General features: G+C 37.8%; 1 protein-coding gene across 6 annotated transcripts in view; it reads right to left on the bottom strand.

Moving 5' to 3' along the window:
- OLA1 (Obg like ATPase 1) overlaps positions 1–24,254 on the bottom strand; it is a 111,400-nt gene that overhangs the window by 31,230 nt on the left and 55,916 nt on the right. For all 6 annotated transcript variants that reach the window (XM_026697040.2, XM_087919916.1, XM_087919912.1 and 3 more), the window contains exons 6-7: positions 19,762–19,842; positions 19,426–19,523 (exon numbers count right to left, since the gene is read on the bottom strand). In XM_026697040.2, the coding sequence (XP_026552825.1) occupies positions 19,426–19,523; positions 19,762–19,842 (179 nt within the window). The remainder of the gene's footprint in view (positions 1–19,425; positions 19,524–19,761; positions 19,843–24,254) is intronic.

Here is a 24,254-nt window from a genome sequence, read left to right as displayed (position 1 = left end):
AACCAAGTTTTTGGAGCTTGTATAGAAAGAGTTCTTGCTGGATGTCCTAGGGCATCTTATTGTGAGTCCTCCACAAATAAAACTTCATCTATGAGCTTACGATGTGCTTTGCTGCTGGAAAGTCACAGGCACTGTGGGAAGCTTTTTATCTTCTCAGCAGTTAGTTTCCTGAGAACATCAGTGCAGCTACTGTAGTTACCTGTAGATTACTTGTATTTTCTCACATCTGTGTCCAGCAATCTAAACCATGATGATAAAGGGTCATTAGGTTTTGAGTGAGGAAGGGGACGGGCAGGACAATTTGCTCTGATAAGCTCCTTGTTGTGAGCTCCTGTTTAGAATGTGAAATGCTAGGTATGTATGCTATAACCTGGAACAAGGACAGCATTTTTCCTAACACCAATTAAACTGATTCTACCTAAACATTTCTAAGCACTAGGACACAGGTCAGAATAGCTATTTTTCTTTTGCAATTAAATACTAGAGGATTCTGTCGTGAGAAAAGGACATCAGTGGTCTATTAGTCACAAAAGAATTCAGGTACAATTACTAAGATAACTGCTGTTTGGAGCACAGCAAAGCAATTTCCCACAGTGGGACTTACAGTTCAATTTACCAGTTGGGCAAATATTTTGTGCTCTGTAGTGGTCTAGAGAGTTAACAGTTAAAGGTAATATTTGAGCTGTGTTATACTTGGGGGAGAAAACTTTCTTCAATCCAAATAGATTATTTAGATCCCAATCACTAACATAGGTTCCATCCATGTCAAAGAAATGTACTCCTAGCAAAACGAGTATTGATTCTAACTTGGAATTAATACAAATGCTTGCTGTTGTTTGGAAGTCAAACTACTTTTCTATCTCATATACTACAACATGTTGGTTTTTGGTTATCTGCAAAATTATTTTGCGAGAAACAAGTGTTGAATTAAAAAATATTTCCTACAAAAATAAAAATCTAGATGCAATATAAACATATGTATTGGGATCTGTTTGTATAGCAATAAGAGTATTGATGTGAAAAAACAAAAAAATATGTATTTATATCCTGCTTTTATTATTTTTACAAGTAACTCAAGGACGCAAACAAATCCAATACACCTTCCTCCTCCTATTTTCCCCACAACAACCACCCTGCGAAGTGAGCCGGACTAAAAGAATGCCCCAAGCTATGTGTACAGTATATGTAGTATTTTAAAATTAACCAAACACATCCTGTTGCAGAGGTCTTTAGAAGGATGTCTGTATTATTTCCACTATAACGAAGTATTTCATACTCAATCGCTTTAAAGCTGGAGAGTGATACCAATAAAAGGAGAAAATAAAAATTCCTAATCCCACTTGCAGCTCTGATTCATCTTAAAACGTGGTACAAATGGCAGGATATCCAACGGTGTAGACTTTTGCTTGAGTGCTGTTTGACCCCGAGTACAGACTTCAACACTTGGATAGCTCACGTTTTATTGGGCGAATGGAAGGCTGATTCATGGCTAAGCCGTCTCTCTTTTCGGAACTAGCAACTACATGTAGTCCTTGACTTGCAACCACAATTGAGCCCCAAATTTATGTTGCTAAGTGAAGCATTTGTTAAGTCAGTTTTTTGCCCCATTTTACGAGCTTTCTTGCCAGTTGTCAAGGGAAGCGCTGTAGTTGTTAATTTAGTAATATGGTTAAGGTAAATCTGGTTCCCTCACTGACTTTGCTTGTCAGAAGGTCGTAAAAGGGGATTCGGCAACTGCCATAAATATGAACCAATTGCCAAGTATCTGAATTTTGATCGCTTGACTACACGGATGCTGCAATGTTTTAAGTGTGGAAAATGGTCATAAGTCCCCCTTTTTTTTTCAGCACCGTTGTGACTTCGAATGGTCACTAAATGAACGGTTGTAAGTCGAGGACTACCTGGACTTCAGAAAACTTTGGGCAGAATCAAACTAGCTTCCCTAAAGTAGCAGCCACAAAGGTGAAGATGAAACATGTCTACTCACTAATATTTCTTGTGTGTTGAAAATTTGTTGAAACTGTCCCTCAAATCCCAAGTTGCCATTGCTTCGGAGTCAGGGACAGGGAGAAGAGAGCCTTTTTTTATTGTGGGATGCACCCTTGGGGAATAGCATTCCCCCAGAGATCCTATTGGCTCCAACTCTGTCAGCCTTTCCGCGAAGCCTCAAAGGCTTCATCTGTCAATGGGCTTAGGGACATGTGGATGTGTGGCAGAGGCCACACAAAGGTTATCTCGATTTCATTTTAGTGGTTTTAGTTTTATCTTGCCTACAAGGTTATATGTGTGGGGTTTTTTTATTTTTATTGTTCTATTTTTATGCTGTTTTTAATTATTGTTGTCCAAAGTCATGAATTTAAGGTAGACAATCATATAAATTGAACAAGTAAATAATTTAGTAAGTAATTTAGTAAGCAAGGAAGCAAATAAATAGGATACAGAAAAGGGTTTATAGCTGGAAATTATCACCTGATTTATCAATGGAGTAATAATGCTGCTTAATTATCAAGCACTTCTCCATTATGATAACAGGCTGAAATTAGTTGAATACTATCAAAGCCGCTATATAGAGAGTGCTTTTCCAAATGTCAGTGGATATATTGAAGACTAATTTATTACTTAATATTATTTTGTAAGAATTGTTAAAATCTTTAGATATTTCGATCTAAAGAACATGAAACTTAACAGCTTATTTGCTTTGCTATTTTTTATTGTTTTCTTCAGTTTTGTGGGAGAAGCTAGCCTCACTGTTACATTCAATTTCGGATAAATTACACCTTTCAAATAAGTCAAATCTTAATTTTTTTCCCCCAATGGAGACAGTTATTTATATAATATTAGCTTAACAGCATGAAGGTATTTAGTTCAGTTCTTCTATATTTTTGAGATTTCTATTATATATTTCACTCTTACTGCTATTTTTCTACACATCTTTACTGGAGGCAAAATTTAATAAATAAAACTCAAATTAACATTAATAGTGAATAATGTCTTTAGATAAAAATCCACAAAAATATTCACACATTAAGCAAGGATAAGCTGAAGTCACGTTAGAAGATTTGAATGTGTCAAGAAGTTTGATGGTTATGGCTACAGCAGGAAACCATAGCATTGCAGAATTTCTTATGAATTTCTCCGGTTACTTTTTATAAATGCTGTCTTAGATGACAGCTTAATGTGTACCACATGCAATATTTATTCTTCTTTAGTGTCAGACTGTCTAGCCGTCCAAAGGAATACAAAGAATGTCACTTATTAGGATAAAAGCACAAGGAAGGTAATCAAGGACATATGTAACATCAGCCAATCATGTTGTATTTTAACATTCTATTCCATTCATAACAGTTCAACAATTATTTGCTTACTAATAACTTGCCTTCAAAGCCTGTTTGTGTTCCCCATAATGGTGGTTTGCATTTATCTTGCTCTTTAGAATTGGACACTTGCTGTGCCATGCATGTTTGTCAAAACTTTGTATCATGTCAGAAAAAGCTTAGCATATCAAATCATTTTGATCTGCTGCAAACCATGAATAGAACAAGCAAGTTACTCTCTATTATCAGAGCAAAGAAGTAGCTGAATATAAAAATCACTCCCAAATACTGTATATATAATATATTGCTTTTAAAAAGGAGAAAGAACTCAAGACACAGGGAAGGCAAAATGAAGGAAGATCTAGCCAATTAAAAATTGTTTTAGTAAACATATACCCCAATATTGCCATTTGAATTATTTATATATTTGTATTTAATAACAGAATTCAGAAATTATATTCAATATATTTTGAATTAAAATTAGTTCAGCCACTCAATTTGTTAAATAGCTACATATTATAAAAATTCAAAACTGAGAAAGTCAAACAGTATAGGTATAAAGGGAGCTAAAGACAAATATTTCTCATATCAATTTTTTTATTAAGAAATCAAAAGTATAATTGAAGCAATACCACTGTATTCTTTTATATATATTTTTATTGGTGTAAGCCATCCAGAATAGGCTGCTGTATAAATTAAAACAATACATACATGCATGCATACATACATACATACATATATATGTTTTCCTAAAAATAAGACCCTGTCGTATTTTTTATCCTGCCAAAAAAGGCACCAGGTCTTATTTGGGGGGGAGGGTCACTTCACTTGCGCATGTCACCCTTGGCCTCCTTTTTGCTGTCAGAGGTCTTCACGACCTTCTTCAGCTTCGGATAGTTGAAGCCAGGTCTCACATACCTCGGCCCATTTCTTCTGCAGCCAGCAAGGCTTCCTTGAAGGCCTCTGTACCCGATAACAGAGCTCAAGATTGATCAGGAGCTCTGTTATCAGCTAGAGAAGCCTTCAGGAAAGCCTTGCTGGCTGCAGAAGAAATGGGCCGTGGTGTGCAAGACCTGGCTGCAACTATCCGAAGGTAAGTAGTAAGGCAGCTCCACCACCTCCCATCCCCATCTTAGCTTAACTTTTACCTGTGCACCCTGGAGTGGGTGGAGTCTTAATTAGGGCTTATTTTTTGGGGGGGTAGGGTGCATATTGGACGCACGTGTGAAAATCAAGTTAGGACTTACTTTCTGAGCAGGTTGCATTTTTGAGGAAACACAGTACATACATACGTATCTACACACATATCTACACACATACATACCATGTTCACTGGTAAATTAACTGGAAATGCTATATTGTTTCTGTACAGAATTCAATGATTATGCAATCAATTGGTATTAAGTCTATTTATGAAACCTCTACAAGTAGTTCTCACAATTACAACCATCGGAATGTTTCTCTGATCAGGTGATCCCAATCTGGGCGCTTAAGCAAGTGGCTTGCATTTACGAATGTTGTAGTGCCCTGGGTCACATAATCACCATTTGCAATTGGGGAAATCAGATTCATTTAATGCCTTTGTGATTTGCTTATGACCATGGGAAAAAGATCACAAAATAAGGCATAACTCACTTAACATTCACATCACTTGGCAATGAAAGTTCTCGTCCCAGTTACAGTTTAAGTTGTAATGGTCATAAAATAGATCACCTGTATAACTGACCTGATTTTACCACCTATTTTGTGGTGGTTGTTAAAGAAACACCATTTTCATAAAGCAACCACCGTGGTCATTAAGTAAATGCAAACCAATTGTTCATTGTTGGCCAACTATAACCTGAAGTAAATGTTTTCCAAAAACATCATAAAATGTGGTCATGTGACCTCAGGACACTGCAAATGTCAGGCCCTTGTCAATGGCCCAAAATACAGTCAAGTGCCTGGGGGGAGCGGCCAAACATCAGAACCAGGTCATAAGCTCCCTCTTCCCCAAAGTGGTCCAGTGTAACTTCAACTGTTCACTAAGCAACCAGTCATAAGTTGTATGCAGTAATGCAGAATTCCATACCTACATATACATATACACAGTGTTTCCCCGAAAATAAGGCTGGGTCTTATATTAATTTTTGCTCCAAGAGATGCATTAGGGCTTATTTTCTGGTTAGGTCTTATTTTCAGGGAAATATGGTACAAAATGCATCCGTCTGGCTGACAATCTTAACTGGGGCTTATTTTGGGTAGGGCTTATATTATTTTTGATAGGGCTTATATATTAACAAGCATCCTGAAAAATCATGCTAGGCTTATTTTCCAGTTGGGTCCTATTTTCAGGGAAAGAGGGTACATATACATATATACTCCTTCCTTCCATAAGTCATTCTTTGTATAGATAGGGCGTTGGTACTTACCTGACACGCCCATTCTCCTTGTGCTGTGAAGAGCATCCAGTAGTAGTGGGAGGTTCTTCAGTCTCTGCTTATCTAGGCTGGGCTTAATTTGCAGAATGCTCCTCCTCCTCCACGGGACTCCTCCCCAGAGTTCCCCAGTTCTGGCAAAGATGGGAAAAACAAACACCCTCGCGCTTAATACTGTAAAAATTCATTGGCCGAAACAGGATCCCACCAGATGGAAGAGGGTGGGGCTGGATGCTGTTCGCAGCTCAAGGAGAATGGGCGTGTCAGGTAAGTACCAACGCCCTTTCTCCCACGAGCTGCTCAAAGCATCCAGTAGTGGAACATACCAAAGCTTGGCCTGTCCTATGGGAGGGACTCTGTCTGTCTTGGGATCCCCTCCTGGTCCCTGTGGACCTGTTGCAGAACCCTTCTGCCAAAGGAGGCCTCGGCTGATTCAAACACATCTATTTTATAATGCCTAATGAAAGGCAATGGAGAGGCCCAGGTTGCGGCATGACAGATGTCAGTGATTGGTACCTGCGTGGCCCATGCTGCCGATGTTGCAGCGCTCCTTGTTGAATGAGCTGTTATGCTCCTGGGCACCTGAAGTGCTTGAGTCTGATACGTTTTCGCTATTGTGGCCCGTAGCCAACGGCCTATTGTAGAAGATGAGACCTTGCATCCCTGATTGTTGGGCTGAAAAGACACAAATAAAGCCTCCATTTTTCTAAAAGAGGCTTGCGGTGAATATATATCCGTAACGCTTGCCACACGTCCAGCCGATGCCATTGTCGTTCCAGCCCTTGGGATGGCCTGAGACAGAAATTAGGAAGTATCAGTTCTTGTGCCCTGTGAAAGGCTGAATTAACTTTGGGTATGAATGTAGGATTGGGATGAGGGACGACCTTGTCGGAATGGAAGACGCAAAGATCTTGTCTGATTGACAAGGCTGCCAGTTCCAAAATACGATGAGCGGATGTGATTGCTACAAGAAAAACTACTTTATACGTCAGAAATTGGAGACTTGACAATTGCAAAGGCGCAAAAGGGCACTTAGTGAGTGCAAGAAGGACCTTGTTAAGATCCCAAGTGGGATAAGGGTGAACCGTTGGCGGGAGTAAGTTTGTGGCTTTTTGAAGGAAACACTGTATGCATGGGTGATGGGAAAGAGATAGGAGACCTTCATAAGTGACGAATGACGCCCAGGCCACCACTTGTCTTTTCAACGTATTAGGTGATAATCCCGTCAAGCCCCTCTTGTAAGAACTCTAGGATCTGAACCACAGATGGAAAAGTGGGATCAATTTGAGACTTGGTACACCATTTGCAGAAACTGGACCACGTGGCATTGCAGATGCGAGTTGTTGAGAGGTGTCTGGCAGCTTGGATGGTGGCGATAACTCTGTTGGAAAACTTTTCGCTCTTCAGACAACTCCACTCAACCTCCAGACAGTCAGGTGCAACCATGAGGGTCCAGATGTTGAAGGGGTCCTTGAGTTAACAAGACCCTGTCTGGCAGAATTCTCCATGGTGGTGATACAGATAGACTGCGGAGGTCTGCAAACCACGACTGTCTGGGCCAGTAGGGAGCTACCAGAAGCAGTTCCGCCCTCTCGTCAAGCAGCTTCTGGATGACCTTGGGGATCAGTGGAAGTGGCAGGAATGTGTACAGAAGCCCCAGGGGCCAATAGCAACAGAGCGCATTGAAATTCTCATTGTCGGTCAATATTAATATGTGTTGGTTGCGTACCTGTGGAAGGAAGCTGTGGAGAGCCAGGTGTACTGCTCGAAGCTCCAGCCAGTTTATGATGCACGATCGTTCTATGGAGGACCAGCGGCCTTGGGCTCTGAGCAATTGAAAGTGAGCTCCACATCCAATCAGGCTGGCATCGGTGGTGATGATAAGTCTGTGGGGCTCTTTGAATAGGCAACCTTTGTTTATGGCTGGTCTGGTCCACCAGAGGAGAGATAGGAGGACCTGTGATGGAACTCTGACCTTATATTTGGAGTTGCTTCGGCCAGATCGCTGGTACGGGAGCAGGAACCACTGGAGGGATCTAGTGTGGAGCCGGGCCCAAGGAATAATAGATATACATATGATCATCTTGCCTAACAATTTTGATAGATCAGCTAGGGACACCCTCCTATGAACCCTGACCACCTTAACTAATTGATGAATGCTGTTTTGTCTATCTGGTGACAGGAAAACTTTGCCTTCCACTGTATCTATGACTGCCCCCAGATGGATTAATCGAGTCGAAGGTGTTAAATGACTCTTTTCCCAATTGATTGAGAACCCGTGTAGTTGTAGGGAGTGTAATGTGGTCTAAGTATCTATGACTGACTGATGAACAGAAGATGACAAAATTAAGGTATCATTGAGGTAACATTGCAGTCATATGGGGATACCCCGGAGATGAGTAGCGAGGGCTGCAAGAACCTTTGTGAAGGTCCTGGGGGCAGAAGCTAGTCCGAAGGGAAGAGCCACATATTCAAAATGGAGATTATAACAGAATCGTAAAAAATTATAGTGGGAAGGCCAAATTGGAATATGTAAGTACGCCTCCGTCAGATCTATAGATGTAAGGACGTCACCTTTTCTGATACCAAGTAAGATAGATTGTAGGGTGTGCGTTTTAAATTTGCGATATATTAAAAATTGATTAAGGCGTTTCAAATCCAAGATTGCTCTCCACCCCCCTGAACTATTGGGAACAACGAAAAGATGTGAATAGAAACCTCACCCTTGTTAGTCGGTAGCTACTGGTTGGATGGCTCGTATGTCCAGTAGGTGCTGAATAGCTGTTTCCATAAGATTTTGTTTAATCGGATCTCTGGAAAGAGGGCACGACATAAAGAAGTCTGGGGGAGCGATTGAAACTCCAGCGCAAGGCCAAATCTGATCATGTCTCTGACCCAGGAATCAGACATTGAGGAGTCCCATTGGTCCGCGAATAATTTAAGGCGGCCGCCAATGGGAGCCGGGTCCATAGGGTTATCTTGGACACTGGAAAAATCTATTTCCCACTCCTCAGAAGGATTTCTTGGATTGGCCACCCCTTCTGTTCCTATCCGCAAAGTCTGACCTCTCTGGCTGTTGCCCTGGTCGGAAAGATGGGGGTCTCTGGTATCTGGTTGAGAACGGTCCCTGATAAAAGTGCCGAAAGGATCCCCTCCAAAAGGACTGAGGGTTTCTAGGGTCTGCCTTCCGAAAAAGGGAGGGTAAAATTTTCTTTTTGTTTCAAGTCTCGATGAGTAGCGGATTGAGGGAAGGGCCAAACAGTCTGTCTCCCTCTAGAGGAGATGAAGCGAGCTTGCATTTATGTTTAATATCTGCTTGCCAATTCTTTAACCATAACAAGCGTCGTGCTATGACATGTGAAGTGATGGCTCTGGCTGAAAACTTAACTGCATGAAAGGTTGCGTCAGCTGAGAATTCGGTGGCTGCTATAAGCTTTGTGATGTCTTGGTATGCTCTAGTGTTGGAATTGGGGACATGCTCCTCTAATAGCCGGAGCCATCTAAGGGAAGAACGTGTAAAGAAGGAAGTGGCTGTGGCCGCTCTGATGGCCCACGCATCAGACTGATGGGCCCTGCAAATCACATAGGGCTCGACCCGTTTGTCCTCCGGATTTAATGCCTCCAGCGCCTCACTGGGAATGGAGGATGAGGACGCTAATCCCACAATGGGTTCATCTACCTCAGGAGTATTCAACAATTTTAAGAAATCTGGGGCCAAATTAAAGAATTTCGTAACCAGTGGGGGCCGGATACACTGCTGCAGAAGCCCACTGTTTCTGTACCAGGTCTGCAAACGTGTGAGGGACTGGAATCACATCTGCCTCAACTACAGTTTGGGTGAAAATGAGATCCTCTGGTCCCTCGTCTGATGGAGTTGGAGTGGTAGAAGAGGCCGGCTTGTCCAGTCGCGCAGTATTTTTGGCCTTGAACAATAGAGATTTGAAAAGTTGTGGCCGGAATGAGGCCCTCTTCCTCAGACATCCCCCTTTCTAAGGAGTCTGCTTCCAACATGGCTGAGTTAGTATCACGAACTGATTCTGATTCACTCTGGTCCATGTGCTCAATGTGTTCCACCTCTTCTGCCACCTCTTCCTGCTCCTCCTCCTGTGGCTCCTGTAGGAGCATACCCTCTTGACACTGTACCTTGGTATAGTGTGGCTCCGACATGGCCAATGACCAAACTGATTGCGAATCATACTCAGCGGGTGCGGGATGATCTCTGGTCAGAACCGCATGCTGCAGGCCTGCTGCGATTCCCTGACGGATAGCCATCTCCATCCAGGTCTTCATTTGCTCTGGCACATCGTCTGGAAGAGACTGTTCCTGTAGAAGACCGGCAGCCGTTGGTGTGAACGTTGCTTCAGATATTCTTCGCATGGTTGGTGATTGAGCTGACTGGACCTGTTGACTCAGGGGAGCCACGCTGCGCCTGGATGAGAGGAGAGATCTAGGGGGGTAGGAGGGAGGAAAGAGGAGGACGGCTCTGGACTGTGGGGTGAGAAGGCTTGAGAGGTCCTGTGTGCCTCCCGTGTGCACTTATCTATTTGTTTTTTCCAGTGCCTTGTTGCTCCTGTTGGCATCCTTTTCTGATGCCTTAGAAGCCCCCCCCTTTTTTTTTGCTTAGGATTGTGTTGAGATTTGAACTTGCCCCTTGAAGTTGAGGAGTGTGAACCACTACTCCCTGCCATTGTGATTGTGTAAGAACCAGTACGCTCGTTATTTAATGCTATATTGTGTAGGCGGTTGGCGCGCCCAGGGACCTGGCCAAGAATGGACAGAGTGCCCTGAAATCAAATCCCCCGGTTTTTTTTCTTTGTTTTTTTTTGTCTTTGTTTTTTTAAAAAAATATGGATATCTGCTTCAAAATTGAGTCGTATCTCAACAAATAATTTATTATTGTTATGAAATTGCCAGTATTATTATATTGGTATGATTAATATTATCAGAGAGTATGGGTATGCAAATATATATCAAATTTGGATGTCCCAATCAGCCAAATTGAGAAGGCCTAGCGGCCAAATATCACTCACAGGCCTTCAACAGCTTCCCTGCACAGGCGGACGCTGGCCTAGGTGCTCGCTGTTGTGCCACTGGATAGGGAGAAATGTGAGGGTTGAGCCAACAACACGAATTAACAAAAGCCTCGAATATGTTGGAAATGAGGTTGTAATGATTCCTCAGGGTATTTTGTGTAAAAAAAACCCCTTCAATCTGGAATAAGGATTGCCTCACACAGTCTATTGAATTAGCACTCAACGCGGCCACACGGTCCCTTTACAGTAAAAGAAAAATGGTGACCGGATGTTATTTGTAGCACGCATGCCAGCAGCAATCTCCCACCGAGAAAAAGAGATAAGCTCCAACAGCCTTCCCTTAGGGCTAAACTGGTGGGGAGGGGTGAAATAACGAGGCGATTACACCTCCACCCCTAAACGGTGTTCTTGGGGGAAAAAAGAAACTGCGATACGACTCAGGAGAGCACGCGAGAAAAAAAGCCTCGCCGTTTAAATGATAAAGCAGCTTGGCGACCGTAATGGCAAGGGTAGGGCTAGCGGTTGGGGGGGCAAAATGAAATTGAAGCCTCCCTGCGCTTGGGAGCGCACGGAGCACTTCCTTATAATGCGATCCCCAACGGCCAAATGGCAAGGGCAGCGTCGGTAAGAAAAGAATAATTGACTATCTGCAAACCTTAAAGAGAATTCTCCTGTTTTGGCCAAGGATTAACGAGAAGCACTGCCTATCTCTCATGAGGCTGAACCAAAACTGGGGAACACTGGGGAGGAATCCCGTGGAGGAGGAGGAGTGTTCCACAAATTAAGCCCAGCCTAGATAAGCAGAGACTGAAGCACCTCCCACTACTACTGGATGCTTTGAGCAGCTCATGGGAGAAAATCCTTGACTTACAAGGATTTGTTTAGTGATCGTTCAAAGTTACAACAACACTGTAAAAAGTGACTTAGGACCATTACAGCATCCCCATGGTCACGTGTTCAAAATTGAGATGGCATATGTTTATGACAGTTGCGGTGTTCCAGGGTCATGAAATTGCTTTTTGTGACCTTCTGACAAGCAAAGTAAATGGTGAAGCCAGATTCACTTCACCACTGTGTGCAAGGATACAAGGATTCACTTAACAATTGTGGAAAGAAAGGTCATAAAATGGGGCAAAACTCACTTAACTTTTCGCCTAGCAACCGAAATTTTGGGCTCAATTGTCACCAAAAATAGACTACTTGTATAAAGCTCAAATAACTTTATTATTATTATTATTATTATTATTTATTTTACCAATTAGAACACTGTTCTTGATTAAACTAGCCTGTTCCTTCCTGATTATTCAGGAAAGTATCAAAAGAAGCTACACAAACAACCCATATTATATCCAGCCAAACAGATGTTACTTATATCCATTTAAGCTTGGCAATTTAAAGCAGTTCCAAAGATCTCTGTATTTAGGCTCCAGAATTGAACCAACCTCTGGGAGAAAGAAAGGAGTCCCAGAGACCCACAAATCCTTTTCAAGTCTAGAATGTGTACCTGAGGATGCCTTAAATTAATGGCTATGGTATAACAAAGTCGAAGAGACCCTGAAGACAAAGAACCAGCAGATATGATGGAGCTTTGATTTGAGTTCTTTAAAAGCTTTTCAATCCTCAATAGAGGGGCAAATCATTGTTTTGGTTTAAGATTATATTACATATTGCAAAGTTCAATTGCACTGCAAACATTTTTTTAAAAACAGACTTTTCCTAAAATATCCTTTTTCTCAATTAGAATTGTTCACTTAATCTGTTTTCCCAGTTATGAAGAAGAGAGGTAGAGAGCATTTACGATTTTCCATTGGCACACCAAACAATGAATGCCAAACCACAGAATAAATTCCACATGTAGTTAGGAAAAACAAGTGCACTTGGTAAATATGAGTATCAATAGAAAATACCCACTGACACGACGCAAATACTGAAGCCAGAAGTACTCCATATCTGTAATGAAAGTCCCCACCTTTATTATTTTATATTTTGCTGTCTCAGTAGTTCTTACAATAAGACACAATCCGTTTTCCATATAAAAATGCACCAAACACTGCCATTTTAAGCTTACATAGGTTTAAATAAGCTTTAACTAAAGAACAGTGGTCATATATTAGAGTATTTGAATGCATTTTGATTACTATTTTTACATATTTAATAGGTTGTGCTTATGTTTTTATTTTTGTTTTACAGTAGTAACCTCAGGAAAAAAACAATAAAAAAGTAAATCTGATGTTGATGGGAAATTTCTACTGCAAGCAAATGAAAATACAGATATTATTCTTGGAAAGCTTTTCATTTAGCCCTTTATAACAGGGGTGTCAAACTCACAGCGTCGTCACATAACATATTGGAACATTTTCCCCTTCATTAAAACGGGCGTGGGTGTGGCCAGCACATGACGCATCCAGTCCATGGGTCGGGAGTTTGACAGCCCTGCTTTATAATAAACCTCTATAAATTGATAAATCTAATCCAAATATTTTCCAATAGAACATAAAGGATAGAAGACAATAATACATATTTAAGGGTTCCCAAAGTTGTGGAATGATTCAAATAGCTAGACAAACTAGTATAAATGGACAAAAAGACAGTGCAGCAAACTCTCTTACTGTCCACATCTAAAAGCTATTTACGCAGAAGTTCTCTTAATTCAATAGGACTTACTCCAAAATACATCTCTGTAAGAATAGAAGTAAATGTTAGGTTCCAATAGAAACTGGACAACATTATGATTTAATAAATACTTGACACCTTAGACTTTTTGCAGCAAACAACATACACAACATAGAAATAACAACAGCATTTAGACTTATATACTGCCCCATAGTGCTGAGATCCCCACCCCCATCCACGGCACGGTACCAGACCATGGCCCATTGGGAACCGGGCCACGCAAGCCATGGACAAGCACACATGCACGCAAAACCATCCCTTCTCCCGTCCTCGCTGTCATAGGTGCGCAGAGCCAGAAAGATTGAAGGCCTTTGCTTTATAACACAGAGTCAGCCTCTTGCCCCCAACAATTTGGGTTCTCATTTTACTAACCTAAGAAGGTGGAAGGCTGAGTCAACCTTGAGCGCCATCAGGATTAAACTTCTGGTTGTAGACAGAGTAGCCTGCAATACTGCATTCTAACCATTGTACCCTCAGGGCTCCATGATCATACATCAAAAGAACAAGTCAATATTAAAGCAACATCTGGCTGGCCTTCCTAATTGGGAGTTGTACTACCAAGCTGCAAATTTAATGTGGGCTAAAGAATGGATAACATTAAGAAAGACTAGATTGTTGACATTAGAAGGACATGATTTATTACTGGGATGGCATGCTTTTCTGTGGTATAAGGGAACTAAATCACAGGGCTATTTTAGAAGGCATTATATACGGGAGTCTTTATGGTTGAATTGGGAGAAAATTAAGAGAAAATGTTATTTGAAAATCCCAGTCTGGTTATCAACTATTGAAGCTTTTTCTTATCCTATAATATATGAGAAGGAACAAACAGATATGGGGAAATATTGGATGAAAAGAGTGAACTTAAAATGATCCAAAAGCTAGAAGAACAAGGTATAAGGATGAATTGGTTTTCATATGCGCAAATACACTCAAGGTATCTTAAAGATTCTAAAACGGAGGGATTTTATGATAAATTGACTGACTTAGATAGGATTTTGACAGGTACTGATGAAAAAGTGATTAAAAAATTATACAGTTATTTGCTGGAAATTAAATTAGAGGAGGAACAAGTTAAAGAAAGGATGATTGTTTGGGGAAGAATTTTGGATATGGGATTGATTTAGAGAAATGGCAAAAACTGTGGTCTCAAAATTATAAAATGACAATGTCAACAGCATATAAAGAAAATTTGTATAAGATGTTTTACAGGTGGCATTTTCCCCGACAAGAATAGCAAGAATGTTCAAGAATAAATCTGAAAAGTGCTGGAAATGTCATCAGATACCTGGCTCATATTACCATATGTGGTGGACTTGTGAGGACGCTAGAAAATATTGGACTAAAATTCGCATATGGTTGGAAAAAATGACAAAGAAACATATAGATTTGAAACCAGAGATCTTTTTATTGGGAATTTTACCTGATACATATAATAAAAATTTGAAGTATTTGATTGTAAATGTATTAACAGCGGCTAGGATTGTATTTGCTAAAAATTGGAAGAGTGAGAAAATTCCATCAGAGGAAGAAACTATTAAGAAAATATTGGAATGTGCTGAAATGAGTAGATTGACATTTGAAATTAGAGAAAAAGAAGATAAACAATTTTATGAACTTTTGGATCTTTTTTATCAATGGTTAGATAATAAAACATAATAATAGAATATTTAGAAACTTAGGATATAATGAATATATACTTTCTTTTTCTTTTTTCTTTGATACTATTTTTATAAAATTTTATTAAGATTGATTTGGTATGATCTTATGATTTGTTGTAAAATAAATTAAGTAAATTATAGCTATCTTGTTAAAGTATGAATTAACAAAATTATAGTCAAATGATTGTTTAGTAATGATACTAGGTTATACAATTGTTGATTGATAATATGAGTTATTATTTAATATAACTACAATGGTGACTAGGAAATGGATGCACAAAAAAAAAGTGGTAAACCAACCGATACACTGTTTGTAAATTTATGAAGGAGGAGGATGTTTTTATGTTTTATGTTTCATGTGTTTTTGTTTGTTGTTAAAATCAATAAAACTTTTAAAAAAATATTAAAGCAATATCTCAGTAATAAAAGAGGGTTTAACAATATCCAGAATCAATATCACAATTCTGCCTCCCACCCCCACCAAGCTCTCAGGTTCGACCATAAAGGCCCCCATTAGGGAGATTCAAGACATTGTGGAGAACAGTGGCAAATTAATTAATTAATTGGCAAAATGTATTTGTTTGTTTGTTAATTTTTGCTGGTGTTACTGACATTAGTTTTATTTGGTTCCCTGTCTAATTTTTAACTCAACATAGAGAGGGAGAGAATGCAAAACATCAGACTTGGTCAATGGTGGGCAACACTGTTGTTTCCAAGATTGCCTCTAAGTTCTACTCAGACCTCAAAGGCATTCCTAGAAAATCTAAAAAGAGAGCCAGGAATAGATGAAATAATGTATTTTGTATATGTACAAATCATACGATTTACTATTGATATATCCTGTGCAGACCAAAAAAAATGTGCATGGCTATAATCCCATCGGACGTTCACCAGAAATCATGACATTTTAAAATATGTAGAAATGGCCTGCATACATTGTCTCTGCTCCATGTCCTCTTTGAAAAATTACTTTATCTCTGGAACTTGATCATGGATCATGAGGAGGAGAATTCTACTTGCTTGCAAATAAACATGACCAAGATCTGCGACTGAAGGGGTACACATTCTATTGCTCTATAGAGCTTAGCCATAGCAGTTTAGGCTAATGCCTCAACAGAGAGAAAATGGTTTAATATATATTCAGGACACCCCATGTGGCACATCTGCTGCCTGATCCCATTGTTGCAGAAATATTCGAGTCCCCCCGCAGAGTATTTCTGTACATGCAAAGGGAAGTCTGCATTTTCTCTATCTCAGCTAGCAAAACACTTCTGAGACTAGTTTTGCATATTTTGCATACAGGGACCATTGATAGAATCGACCCATTTTTTTTTCCAAATACACCCCAAATATCAGATCAAAAATCTTAAAAGTCAATGATTTCTTATATAAAAAACTATTATTTAAGTATTATGGTCATCATCTGTGGAATATCTATTTGCCCAGTGCCTAATTAGATAGATAGATAGATAGATAGATAAATAGATAGATAGATAGATAGATAGACAGACAGACAGACAGACAAGATAGTGTGTAGAAGCCATTTTGCACTGATATGATTCATATATGCCATCATTAAAGTTTATGAATGAATTCATAAACTTAATTGCCTAATACTGAATAATAAAATAATCCATAAAACCCTTTCTTTATATTAAATTGGAATACTGAATGAACTATTCATTTGAAAATGCACCTTTATATTTCAAATCTCAATCTATTATGACAGTATCCCATTTTATTAAATGACCATAAATATGACAGTTATATAATGATTCCAAAAGAAGGGTAATATCCTGCATAGTTTGCTGGGCAGCAGTTTTAACAGCAGATTAAAAGTAACTGTGGTACTAATTTTTAACCAGGCACTTAATGAAGAGTTTCTTTTCTGCATTCTTCATGCAAGGATGCTTTAACTTGGTTTAAAGAATAGCAACATTTTAAATGTTGCATCTGATTCTTCGATTTAACCTGATTAGTGCCATTTGATCATAGCGTAAGCCCAAGCAACACAGCTGCTCCATCAGCTTCTCTTCAGAAATAAAGTCTTAATCATGTATCAACTGAATGACTATATTAATTTTATTAATACAGCAAGTAGACATTCCAGATTTTATATCTTTCAAAGGTCAGTATACTTCTTCAATTCCCCTAAAGTATCATCGTTCCCTGTTTTCTTCTCCCCTAGCACTAAACAATGATATCCTATCATTAAAAATGTTACTGTGATGTTATCAGTAATTAACATTTTTCTTTGTTTAAAAAAGGAAAAGCTGCAAATGCACATTCTAGTTTGGAAGTTCTTCTTATGCCCAAGTACACTTCAAGTATTCTCCCGATATTCCTATAAATCCTTCCGAAAGATCTTATGAAAATGTTTACTGCTCCATTCTAGACTCTTCTTTATACAACACAAACCCAAGGAATTTTGTTAGTCAAGCAACTAATACTTTTCCAACCGAGGTTAAGAACATGAAGCAAAAGTCACTAATTAAAGTGTAAGACTAACAAAATATAGTCTTAATCACTTGCATTTCTTTGTACGATCAGAAATATTAACAAATGACATCTCATAACATACTTTGAAATAAAACATGTATTTTAACGCAAATATCTACTGCATATAAAGAGGGTTTCAAGAGCAACCCCTCTGCCAGGATGAAGGTAAAATGGTCATCATTCTATCTTCAAGCAATGGCATTCCATATCACACGATGTTTCGCATTCATAAATACATGACAAATACTTCCTCAATCATTTTTTACAAGCAGGGATGCACAGGGGGTTGTCAATGGCTAGCTTGAGGGAAAATAGGAACAGCAGGCGGCAGAAGCTGTACTGAAAATGGTTATGTGGTAAATTCTCTTCTGTAACATCACTCAACCATCCTACTTTGATCTTTCAGCTACAAATTACATGAATATCCACAAAATCTGGATTCGAAGAACACTACAACCATCACTGGTATATGAACACAATACTATTTCTAATATTAGTTCATAATATAGACATTTACACATTTTAAAAAACAATTTAGGTGGTTTTTCTTCTAGTCATTCTTCACCACAGTCAGTTTCATATCTACACAAAAATATTAGTGTGATTGGTGTCAGAGAAATTACAGACTGGTGTCTCCCAATTATTTAAAAAACTTAATGTCTAATTACTGATCTTTATTGTGCAATAGTATCTACTGAAAATTCCCCAAATACAGAAGTGCTCATCCATTCAGCCTTTCCCCTTTTCAAATAAACTTTGTCATTGCAGCCCTCAAAAAAGTTTTTTAAAAATCCTAAATTTATATTTCTGTGAAAATGAAAAATGACTCGTGGAGCACAGTATTTTGCAGTTCAGCAACAAAATAGTCAAGAGTTTTCTGAAGATTGATTTAATTTTAAATAATCCATTATCAGAAAAACTTGCCAAGTTTGCATTCTGAATTATTCACTATAAAAGTTCAACTTTTTTTTTAGAATATAAGTGCATTATAACAATAGGAGCAGAAGAGTTCTAAACTGAAATAATTTCACAGAATATATCTTATAACTTATTGGAGTTAACCATCTGACATTAATTATTGTTTTGGCTTCTAGCCTGTGAATGTTTATTTTTCAGTTTAAAGTCTTCTCGCTCTTTGATACCATATGGAAATGAGAATGTTTAATGGGAAATTGAAACCATGTGCATCTAGGTACTTAATGAAGTACAGGGAATAAGAGTACGTTTTAAAAGAATTCTGATACACTGTTCTGGATACTTTTACAAAACAAATACAACAATAGCTTAATTTTTCTTATATATTAGCACACAATTGCATTTGTTAAAATAATTAAAAACAGTGCTTTAATTGATGCTTTGTTTTAATGCAATAAATCAAACATCTATTGTCCACAAAGTCTCATCTCAAACTTTTTAGGACAAGTTCACTACTTTCAGACATGAGAATTCTAATATATCATCATGTTCTGGGATTGGATCTTGATCTAAACACTGCTTGACAGAGAACCATTGTCAGTATTATGAAAATTTATGCTCTGAATTGGACAAAGTACATGGAATATTCCAAAATTAATAAGTAAGAATCAAGAAACAAAGCTGGATTTTGTAAAGCAACTAATGGTTCTATAACCAATATTTATAAGTCAGGCAAAAAAAATAGTAAGAGGAAAATTGATTTAGTTTAATAAAATTTTAATTTCGAATGTATTCCATTAAGTATGATATATTTCCAAAAATAGCATTAAGTAAGGAATAGAAAACAATAACATCTATATTAACCAACATTAATGTCCCCTTGGAAATTATAATTAAACTTTGGAAAACTCACCATTTGTTTTTCTTTCTAATGTAATCTTTTTCGGAGAGGTTAATCAAATAGGTCATTGGTTTAGAAGTTAAAAACAAATGTTTGTTGAGCACATCAATCTAAAAGATAGCAAACAAAAATCATGTAAAATATGCAAGTTTGTAGCGTCCCCCCATATAGACTATAAGTGCAAGTGAAAAATAGTATACTTATGGTTTGTAGATGAAGATGATGTTAATTTGCTAGAATTAAATTAAAAGGTTTATATAAAAATCTGGTGCACATATTATGCCTCTCTTCTCTTTGGGTTTTAATGGGAAGACGTGAGACTTGATGAAGTAACAGTTATAAACTTGCCTCTTTATCATTCCAATCATGATAGAAACGAACTGGCTTTTTTTCATCTATTACCCAGCTTTTGATTTTGCACATTATGTCCTGGTGGAATTAAAAAGATACAAAAAAATATTTTAATATGTTATATTCTGCTGTCTGCAGGATTATTATTTCTCACATGAGAGGAATTTTAGTTAGCAATATATAACAAATATTCTGAAATGGGATATATATTTGAATGGCTGATCGCAGAATATTACTAAGCATAGAGTAGATATGTATGGGAAAAATACAAATTATACTCTTCCCTCCCTTGTGGAATAAAAAACAACAACCCTATAAGTAAATTTAAAATTGCCTTTCAAAACTCCATATTGGCAAAATAATTAAGCATCCCACGGAAGCAACCAAAACACATGCAAAGATAACAACAACAACAAAAACCAATTGGCAGCAAAAGAAATTGAGCTGATTAGTGAAGATCCACCCATCAAGGTATTTGTTCAAATACCCAAAGGCCATCATCTTATATATTAATTTTTTTGCCCACACCTTCTCATCTCCTCCAAAAAAGCGAACCCTGCCAAAACTTTCATTACACAATGGCAAGAGCCTTGCACTAGTGACCTCCAACCAGCTGCATTCACTTTCAGAACATCTCTCCCTGCAGGAAATCTAAAGGCCTTTTAGTTAGCAAGCTAGTGTGCATTCAGAAGGAGTAACTGCAGGAAGAGCCCAATGTGCTTTGTTTCTTTGGCCTTTCTTCACAGAAAGATTAATCATCTGTGAAATGGAAACGGCAAACAGCAAGTGACACAAACTGAACCCTTCAAGCCTTTCCTCATCAGTTTTGTGGTTCTGCATCTGAAAGCTGCGTGTGGCAAGGTTTGCCTTACAGGCAGATGTTAATAAAAGCCTCTTAGGTCTGAAAGGTCAAACTAAGCTCTTCGAGAAGTAGCACGTTTCTTTTTTGTCAGACGTAATTTATGGCCAGGTTCTAAACGCTACATTTCAGGAAAATTAACTTGAATATGATGTTCCATTAAAGAATTTAACACCAATTTGACGTTTGCCAAATTTTAAGGCACACGTCAATAAATAGGTCACATGCATATAAATATATGACCTTAGTATTTAGTATACTAGTATCGCCAATCATGCAATTGCTTCAGGTGGAAAAACAAGACGAAAGCTCTTCTAAATCTCAGTTCCTGATTTGTAACTCTCCAGGAACGGGACTTCCCACAGATTTTAACAAGAAAGGGGCAAGCTGAAAACTTTTAATGAAATATAACATGTTCTGCCTAAGAATAATCACTTTTACTCTCCTATAACTGATTTTCACTCATAAATGTTTTTAAAGTGGCTAATGTAACACCATTTCCTACAAGGAGAAGATCAAAGTGCTATATTACAAATGCATTATGATTAAAAAAGCACTGTGCAGCCTTGCTATTAAATGTTCTTTAAACCCTAAAAGGCTTCCCATAGATCTCACTTGGCACTGCATATACAACCTTTGACAAGTAATGTAGACCATTTTTATTCATTGCCTAAAATTGTAGGCAATTATGTGCGTCACACTGGCCACCTGCAAGTTCTGAATGCCTGCTCCAGTTGTCAGAGCTAAAAACTAATGTCGGAGGGGATTAATCTAAAGGGAGAGAGTCCTCTTTAATGGCTACAGCAGGTGAAATGGCCCAGCTGGTTACTATGATAAGTGGCCAGAACAGCTTATGTAGAGACATGCAACAAGATTACACATGTAAAAATAAAATAAAATAAGTAGCAGAACTATGTTATCTTTGGTGCTTATTGATGTTTTATTTGATCAGTAAATAATTCATTTAAGTTTAAAGTGTGCATTGTTTTACCCTTAGCATTTTCTTCATTATTAGAATAATTCCTCCAGTAACCCTGCTTAACTACTGGAGGAATTTTATACTGATTCAACTTTAAAATAGATATTTACATAAGCATAACAGCTGAGATTCTAAACTCATCAGGATAAATAGGAATCTCTCTTGTATGTACAATTTTTACTTGGATTTTTTTTTTCTACACAAACAAAAGGCTGTGAGAATAACAATCCAACCTTTCTTCCAAATTTGTTTAAGGAGAGCAAACATGCTTTATACTTGCTCTCTAAACTTACACTGTAAGAAATTACAGAACCATATTTAAGAGAAGATATGTGTAATCCAGCAACAATTGTCCATACTATTTGAATGTTACGTTTCACCCATAAAAAGGTCAATTTCCTCATGTCCACCCATTTATGCAATTAATTTCCAAACTATAGCATAATCATCAATTACCATGTGATCCAAATCCATAATGCAAAAATGCAAGATTATCAGGATAATTTTTCATGAACAATAATTTATCTGAAAGAAACCAATTTGGTAGATGTAGGTGAATCAGGCCTTATATGTACACTTCCAGTGTGATGAAAATTTAGGGCTCCCATTTTCCTCATGATGATAACTATTTCGGTAATGAAACTTTTAACACTTTGAAATTTCTGTTTATGCATTCTGAGGACTGACATAGTCATGTGATGGGACAATAGTCTCATATCAGTTCATTTATCTCTTTTCCTTACTGAGACAGCTTATTTCTACTTAAGCAGCATACTCATGAATGTTGACCAGGGGTGTCAAACTCATGCCGTCACGTTATTGCCACGTGACGTATTGCGTCTTTCCCCCCACTTTGCTAAAATGGGGGCGGGCGTGGCCAGCGCGTGACCCATCCAGCCTGCAGGCCGTGAGTTTGACACCTCTGATGTAGACCTATAATGTCCTTATTCAGTAAAGTTGTGGAGGAGAAACATTAAACATCAGATTTATGTTTATGCTTGTATTTTAAGAACTGGTTTTGTATTTCATCATGTTTTTACAAATATTGTTACATCACTTTAAAAAAATCCATATGAACCTACTATTATTAAGCGTTGTAGCTTATGATTCTTGACTCTTGACTAATGTATCTATTTTATGTACACTGAGAGCATTTGCACCAAGACAAATTCCTTGTGTGTCCTATCACACTTGGCCAATAAAGAATTCTATTCTATTCTAATTAATTAAAAATACATCAATTTGAAAACAAAATCTACAAGTTTGCCATATTAATTGCACCTGCTAGGTAAACCTCTGATTCATTTCTCTTTCAAAAGTAATTTAAATGAAATATCTGAGTGGATGAAAGAGAAATGGATGTTGTGATTCAAATGTATTTTTGTTTTAAGAAATTCAGTTAAGTTTGCCACGCTCATGAATATTTTTGAAGCATGATGATCTGAGAGCACACTCCCTTTATTCAGAATGAGAGTGGTGAGGTGAAAGGGACACTGGACATTTCTATTTTCAGAGATAAACAGATGTGCTTCTTGAAAAAGGAATCTAATAATTTATATTTTATGTATATATGTACAGTATGTATATTACACCTTCTCAATTTGGCCTATGACAGAGTCATCCACTGCACAAATAATCAATTTCATGAGGCAACACAATTTTAACACAGAAATATTCTAGTGTGGTGATTTTCCTATTATCAAAGTCTCTGTCGCATGCTAGCAACATCAAAGAGCCAAGATAGGAAGTATGAATGCTGCCATTCAGGTGTCATCATTTACCATAACAAAGCCTTCATGGATACCTAAAAATCAAGAGCAATACCATTTCCCTCTTGATTTGCAGGTGTGTTTCATCAACCACATGCAAAATTGTCTCAGTATTCCAGGAGAAGATTACTAGAAAGAAAATGATGAAATATTCATATTTATAAATGCATAACCTGATCTGCAAAATGATCACTCGCTTTATCACATTGACCATAATGGCAAACAGGATTCTAGGAGAAACCACTTTTTCTAATAAAAGAGTTTCAAGTTGAAGTATGAATCATGCCTTTTATGCTTCTCAAGCACAGAAAACAATGGGCTTTAGTATACAGGTGATCATTTATATTTTCTCAATGTCCTGGACTTTAAGCACATGGATCAGAAGAGGCAGAGTGGTTATCATTTAACAAGCTTTAAAAAATCTTGTTCAGTTCTAAAAAAATAACAATATAAATATTTTAGTTTTTTTTAATCTATTGCCAGCTATAACCTTAGGGGCTTATTTAATTCAACATTGAGATCATTAATGCATAGATTTCTGATACACAGCAACAAATAATTTTACTTTGTTGGCATGCAAGGCGATATAAAATCATATTTGTCATGCAATGATTCAAAAAAATTTTAATCGAGGAATACACCTTACTGTAACATTAAGGAACAGTACAATAGCTCTCTATTCATTCAGTCTATTTCCTGCCTGTCATATAAAAAAAAATGACATGATGGACAACAATACCATGAAGATGAACAAATGCAAAGCATCAGTAAAACCAATAAAGTAGAATTCAGGAAGAATGCCCTGTCTATATTCCATTCATTACAGTAGATTTAAGTCTTGTATTAAAATGTAAATAGTACTAAAGAAACACACACACACACA

The sequence above is a fragment of the Pseudonaja textilis genome, chromosome 1 (genome assembly GCF_049901715.1).
Source record: "Pseudonaja textilis isolate UNSWEBS1 chromosome 1, rPseTex1.2, whole genome shotgun sequence".
Classification (NCBI taxonomy): domain Eukaryota; kingdom Metazoa; phylum Chordata; class Lepidosauria; order Squamata; family Elapidae; genus Pseudonaja; species Pseudonaja textilis.
The sequence above is the reverse complement of the archived record's forward strand: the minus strand, read 5'-3'. Positions and strand labels throughout refer to the sequence as shown.